Genomic DNA, 6,000 nt, shown 5'->3' with positions numbered 1-6,000 from the left:
ACGCGGCGGGCGGCCATGACGCGGCGGGCGGCCATGACGCGGCGGGCGGGCGGGCGGGGCGGCCATGACGCGGCGGGCGCCATTTCCTGCGGCGGGCGGAGCGGCGGCCATGACGCGGGACCAGCCGCGGCGCTCCGGCCCCTCGGAGCCTCCTTCCGCCGCCCATTGCTGCTGTTCAGGCGAAGTTTAATGTACAAATAAGGGCTGGAGAAGTTCCTCGGAACAGCCCCCTCCCGTTAACCTTCCCYCATGCAGATGCACTCCTCAGCAGCACCGCGTATTTCAGCAGACACACAAATTCCGAGGAGAGGGGACAGAGGAGCTGGTAAGTTCTCACAGCAGCTTTCAGGGTTTGCTTACCATGGATTAAGTGCAGCCAACMTCAGCTCTACAGCGTGAGAAACAGCCCTGCTGGCCCCTGGTTTAGCTCAGGCTGTTGGCGCTGGGCCTAGCTCAGCTGTGATTTTTCCACCCYGAACCCCTCTCCGCAAAAATTAAAAAAGAAAAACAAAAAAATCCAACAAAAAAATCACCACACCCTTGAGAAGACATCCATGATCCAGGCTATTTTCCTAACAAACTTGCACCCACGCTGCAAAGGAAATCTTCAGAGAGGGTTTRGACTAAGGGTGTTTAAAACACAGGTTAACATTCCCACAGATAYTCACTGGCTAGTTCCTTTTCTGCTCAGACAAAAGAGTGAACCCGTAATAAAAACTCCAAGCTGGYGTACCCTCAGAAGAGGAGGGCAGCCTTTGAAATTACACACACTGTAATTCCATGTATTAAAAAAAAGTATATTAAAAAAGTCATGSCTGTGCAGAGTCAGATATTGCACAGCACTTCCATGTGGGCAAACTTGTTTCAATTTATTCACACTTGGATCAAGTGAAAGAGCAGACCTCGTAATTACGAAGCTCTCTTTATTAGTACAGACAATACAAGATGCATTTCTTTTTGCAATGAAAAATCATGTCCAGCTTTAAAATACCTGGTTAATGAAACGGCCCTCAATGTCTGCCTCGGACAGAGGGGCAAACTTCACAGTGTCACTTGCTAACACAGGGCAGAGCGCATCATGGCATGTTTTGTAAGACTCCCTGCTGACATTATCAGACAAKAACTGCCATAATTCAAGAGGATGTTTAAAGAGGATAATTAATTAACTGGAGAACAGTTTCAAGTATTCAAGCACTTAGGTCTTGGTTCTGTAAAACCATCTGCTTTTCCCTGTTCCTCTCCTTCCCAAAGAGGCCACAGCCACATGTGGGAAGCTCATCACTTCTGATGCTTCTGCAGAACAGCTCCAGTTCTCCCAACACAGAGAACACCTTTCCAGAAGCAAGACTGATTTTTGTTATTGCAATAGACAGTGGTAGGAAAAAAAAAATTACGTCTGTGAATGTTACAAATACTTTTWAAAAGCAATAAATTATTACAAGAGAAGTTTGAGGGAAGTTTTACACTGTTTATAGGAATAGAGAATCGAAGACSACAGTCTCACCATTGCATAAGCTCCTGAGAAACAGGAGAGCGCAACCTGAACCATGTTGTTCGCAGGCTGCCCGACTGCCTGCACGTGACTGCCCGTCAGTCAGACCCTGTGAACTCACATCAACATTTCACATATTGCCATTTCATGCATCTCAGCAACCTGGCAGCAGTCAGTGATTTAACTTGCGTCTACGACGTCTCCGAGGCGGTCACCAGTTCGAACCACTGCCTGAGCGCATCGCTGAGCGTTTCCGGGAGAGCGTTCACGTCCCTAAGGATCATGTAGAAGGGGAATGGGAATTCTTCCATGTAGGATCTGATTTCAGGCAATTCTCCGGGTCCTTTGAATATAGGAACTTTAATGTCCAAGATGGAATCCTGTTAAAAAAATTAAAAATAAATAATGCTGGATTGCTGGGCCTACTGAACCGCATGCCTTCTTCACTGGCCTTTGGTATCCTTTATCTTTTTACATCAAATACTTTTAAATGACTCCTTTGTTAAAGGAGGGTTAATAAAGAGTTTTAAGATTGAAAACATGCTGGTTCAATTGCAGGTCTAATCAGATACCAAAAGCTGAACACAAATGCTTTTGCTCTTCTATTTAAAAGTGCTTTAAAAAAAAAAATACAGACTAGAGGAGACCAAACTTTYGCAATATGAAGTTCTATAAATAAATTTTATCTTAGCCCAGTATAATTTGAGTTTCCTGTTACTGTTTTACCTTAATACATTTGATGCCTTTTGCTGACACTTCTTTTCATCTGTAAACTTTGAGCCATGAAGAATTTTTGACTTAGGTTTGTGCAGTGACCGAATACAAGAGGGTTCATTATCAAATTATTGTATAGTATTTCACCAAATACTACAAATGACAAAAACAGATTAAACCCGGACTGTACTGCTAGGAAAGTAACTTCTTAATTCATMAGTGTAGCACTTCAAAATAAACCCTTGTGAAAACTGCATTTTGCTGCTCAGAATTTTAACCTGACAGCATAAGCTGGATTTCACCAGAACTTTTTAAGTTCTCCAGGTGGCAAGGTGCTAAATTTTCAACAATAAATATTCAGTACCATGCAGTTATGTTTTCTTATGGAAAATAAATAATAAATWTGGTAAGACGACAACATGCACTGCACAACTGGCTTTCCCCCTAGCAGGCTTTGCYGTGCTGAGCACACCCAGACAAAGCTCAGCTTTGCCTGCTGGCTGCACTGACAATGCTGAAAAGCTCCCGACAGTTCAGCTTCCCAAGCTGTGCAACCYGAGCTGGGTTCCCTTCCAGCTGCCAAACACACCGTCCAACTTCCCTAACTCGGACACGACACAGCTCAGAGAGGCCTTTCTGCCTGAGGCTTACTCTCCTATCAGCTCCTGCTCTCCGGTCAAAAGGAACCCGCTGCCAAAAGAGATCATTTGGGATCAAAATGGAGAAGGAACAAAGCAGCTCTCAAACTTGCAGCTTGTCAGCCTGCCAGCTGCTTCTCTGGTGGCCAAATCTACAACCATTACATTAGGAAAAAAGGAGCTCCCATTCAGGACATTTGTAGCATGGAAGCTGATTCTTTTTTCCACCACAAAAGGGGATAAGCATCAGAGCAGGGAGCAAAGGTAGAAGATCYGGCATTGTGGAAAATCTGAAACCGGGCTAAGTAGCTTTGACCTCTGCAAGAGATGCGAGATAGCTGCCRGGCACCACAAAGACAAGAAGATTCCTATCAGTTGTCACTCGCTGCACCTGAGCACTTCCCTGTTGTTCACTCACCCGGGAATTCGGGTTGTCCAACACCACAAAAATGACAAAGATGTTGGCGCTCTGCGCTGCCCGCACCGCTGCCGTCACCCGCTCCTTGCCTTCCAGGAAGAGGCCTCTTCCGTCAGACACGATCAAGAGCAGTTGGGCTGTTTCTAAGCACAGGAAACATTTTAAGTTTAAAATTTGAGTTTTAAACATTCAAGTGCCAGGAAGTTAGTATTTGATTGCAAAAGTAAGTGGAATAATTCATTGTAAATCTTGAAGGTATTACATAAAAGCCATCAAAAGCAAGTAGAGTCTTTATCAAAGAGAACTCTGTGATTTAATATGGTAGCTATAAAGGAAAATAATCGTTTCCACTGTGTGCAACCACTGAGGGCAAACTAAGCTAAAAAAATATTCTGACTGTACCATGAAAGGCATGGAAAATAATGAAGCAATGGGGTCAGGGTCTTATCCTGGCCACAGAGCGATCCCGCAGTGCACGAAAGGACTGCTCCAGGATAAAGCTAAACTGGAAGCAGGCCCCAGAGGCCCGGGGAAGGCGGCACTCGGGCCCGGGCGCAGGCGAGCCAGCCCCAAGCAGAGCTGCTGAAGGCAGCRCAGGCGCCGGCTCCCCAGGAGCAGCCGTTTCGCTGCCAGCGCTTCGCCAGGAGGCCRGCGTTGGTGCCTTCCCGAGGCAGATGCTCCTTCCTAAAAAGCMCTGAAGGGAATTTCAGTGAACTACTGATAAATATGAAGCAGAGGGCTCCTGGGGTTGGAGCTAAATTTCAAGGAAATATTCCTTCCAAGAAAGCAATACCCAAAGCCTGAGGCAAGTGAGCGCTCAGTGGAAGGCATCTTTTGGGCAAGATGCTGCTTGGAACCAGGGCAATAACTCAGTTGCCCCGAACCTGGATGTTAATAATAACCTGGATGTTTATAATAAATAATAAAAATAACCCAGCTTACCTGGGTTAATGCTGGGAGACAAGTGCTGCGCGGCAGCAAACATATCTGCTGAAGACTCTAGAAACTGCAGAGGAAGCAAGTTAGGCAGGCGGATACAATCATTATCAAACATAATAATTGTAGTATTTTAAAACACTAAAGCGTGTTCTTTATAATGCCAACGTGGTTTAGTCTGTCCATTTACCCAGATACAAGTCTTTCCACTTTCCTGCATTAATGCCTGCTTCAATTTTAATAACTATTTTTTAACTTCAATCTGGATTTCAAGTTTTCCAGTGCTGGTGGAGCCACCAAAACCTCCCTAAACTCTTCAGATCTTTAACCTCACTTAAAAATATACCTCCTAGTTCTAAGCTGAGCTTTTTGGCTTCCCCTTGCAACCAGACTACGTAGTTATATCTTTATCATTAGAGTTAAGGAGATGTAAACTGTCAATCACTCCCTATTTGAGTATTTATRAGATGAGAGGCAGGCTCCTCGGGCCTCCAGTGTTAGGTTTAATATTGAGGGCACACTGTATTTGCCCTCCAGCCCTCTGCAGAGTCCCRGCTGTTCCAAAACATGGTGAAAACCAACATGAGCAGGGGAGAGCACTTTACAGGTTGCTCACTGAGATTAACATCCCAACACACCTATTTTAGATGCGTAATTTTAGCAGCAGGGGCCAATATTAAAACTTTACAGTGCAAAAAATACATTTTTTTAAAAGMGAAAAATAACATTTGTGGAACTCTGCCTTTTCTCTGTTAGCTGTCAAGGATTGATAGTGCTGCACATACTGACTAGGCCTCTATGCTCGGGTTGCAGTGCTTGTCTGGAGTTCCTAATGCAAGTCTGGAAAGGTAAGAGTGCAAAGAAAAAACTTCCTAAAAGAAGAACGTTTCAGAGAGGCCCAGAAAGTGTCACTGCAGAAAGTGGTTTTGTGAAACAAGAAAGGAACATGTTCCACATGTTTGTGGAACATGAAAGTTCCTCCCCCTSTGCTTGAATCCACAGACACTGATGGCATTTGGCACTGGGGCACAAAGCTAACGTCGGCAGCTTGCACCTGCACTACAGGCTAAGACCTTGTACAGACAAAATTGAATCTTTTAAAATGATACAGACTAGAAAAGTGAGCAAAACTCCTTAGTTTCACAAGATACTGACCATTCTGTCTCACTGTGATCTAGCCAGCAGTCAAAAGCTGAAATGCAAACCACCAATTCAATTTACCAGGCAACCCTGAAGCCAGGAGGCTGCTGCTGTCTCGTCTGCAACCCCGCAGCCCCAGAGGCACCTTGGCTCACCTGAGCTATCCTCGTTTTCTTCTGCTGAAATTTGCAGAGGCGCAATATCCGTGTGCCCGACTGGTCACCAAACTGCTCATGGAATGGGTGCAGCAGCTGGACAGTCTCTCCAAAGCTTAAAAAATAAACAAAAATAGTAGTATGAAACTAGTAGGAATAATCTGTTCTGAAATCTTGGAGGGGGAAAGAGAAGTTCACCTTTAAAATAAGCTCACCTGCACACAGCAATTTGTCCCACTTCTAGAAGAGTCAATGCATTTCCAATAACTGCTAGAGACTCATAGGCAAGCTAGTAAAGAAAAAAAATAGAGAGAAAATAAGATTTGCCAGATTTTATTTGGTGCCATGTTGAGTACGCCAAACATTACTGCATTTCCTTTTCACCCTCTAGTAAATAAATGAAGACACTTCGTATCTGTCTTGCTAATACAGTTATGCAAAAAAGCCTGCAAGAGCGCTGTAACAAAATAGCATTTAATGCTCCCATGGACTAAGCAAATTTCTGCC

At 44.6% G+C, this 6,000-nt stretch overlaps 2 protein-coding genes across 2 annotated transcripts in view; both read right to left on the bottom strand.

Annotated features, from left to right (window-relative positions):
- The window catches only part of LYRM2 (LYR motif containing 2), a 3,298-nt gene extending 1,749 nt beyond the window's left edge, over positions 1-1,549 (bottom strand). The window contains exon 1 of the mRNA XM_026038401.1: positions 1,465-1,549. Within this exon, the coding sequence (XP_025894186.1) occupies positions 1,465-1,549 (85 nt within the window). The remainder of the gene's footprint in view (positions 1-1,464) is intronic.
- Positions 892-6,000, bottom strand: part of MDN1 (midasin AAA ATPase 1) — an 86,094-nt gene continuing 80,985 nt past the window's right edge. Inside the window, exons 98-102 of the mRNA XM_026038400.1 lie at positions 5,709-5,782; positions 5,494-5,608; positions 4,205-4,268; positions 3,263-3,405; positions 892-1,872 (exon numbers count right to left, since the gene is read on the bottom strand). Coding sequence (XP_025894185.1) covers positions 1,684-1,872; positions 3,263-3,405; positions 4,205-4,268; positions 5,494-5,608; positions 5,709-5,782 — 585 coding nt within the window. The 3' untranslated portion in view covers positions 892-1,683. The remainder of the gene's footprint in view (positions 1,873-3,262; positions 3,406-4,204; positions 4,269-5,493; positions 5,609-5,708; positions 5,783-6,000) is intronic.

This window comes from Nothoprocta perdicaria, unplaced genomic scaffold (assembly GCF_003342845.1).
Source record: "Nothoprocta perdicaria isolate Ctin4 unplaced genomic scaffold, notPer1 scaffold_21, whole genome shotgun sequence".
NCBI classification, from domain to species: domain Eukaryota; kingdom Metazoa; phylum Chordata; class Aves; order Tinamiformes; family Tinamidae; genus Nothoprocta; species Nothoprocta perdicaria.
This window is presented reverse-complemented; position numbering and strand designations above follow the sequence as displayed.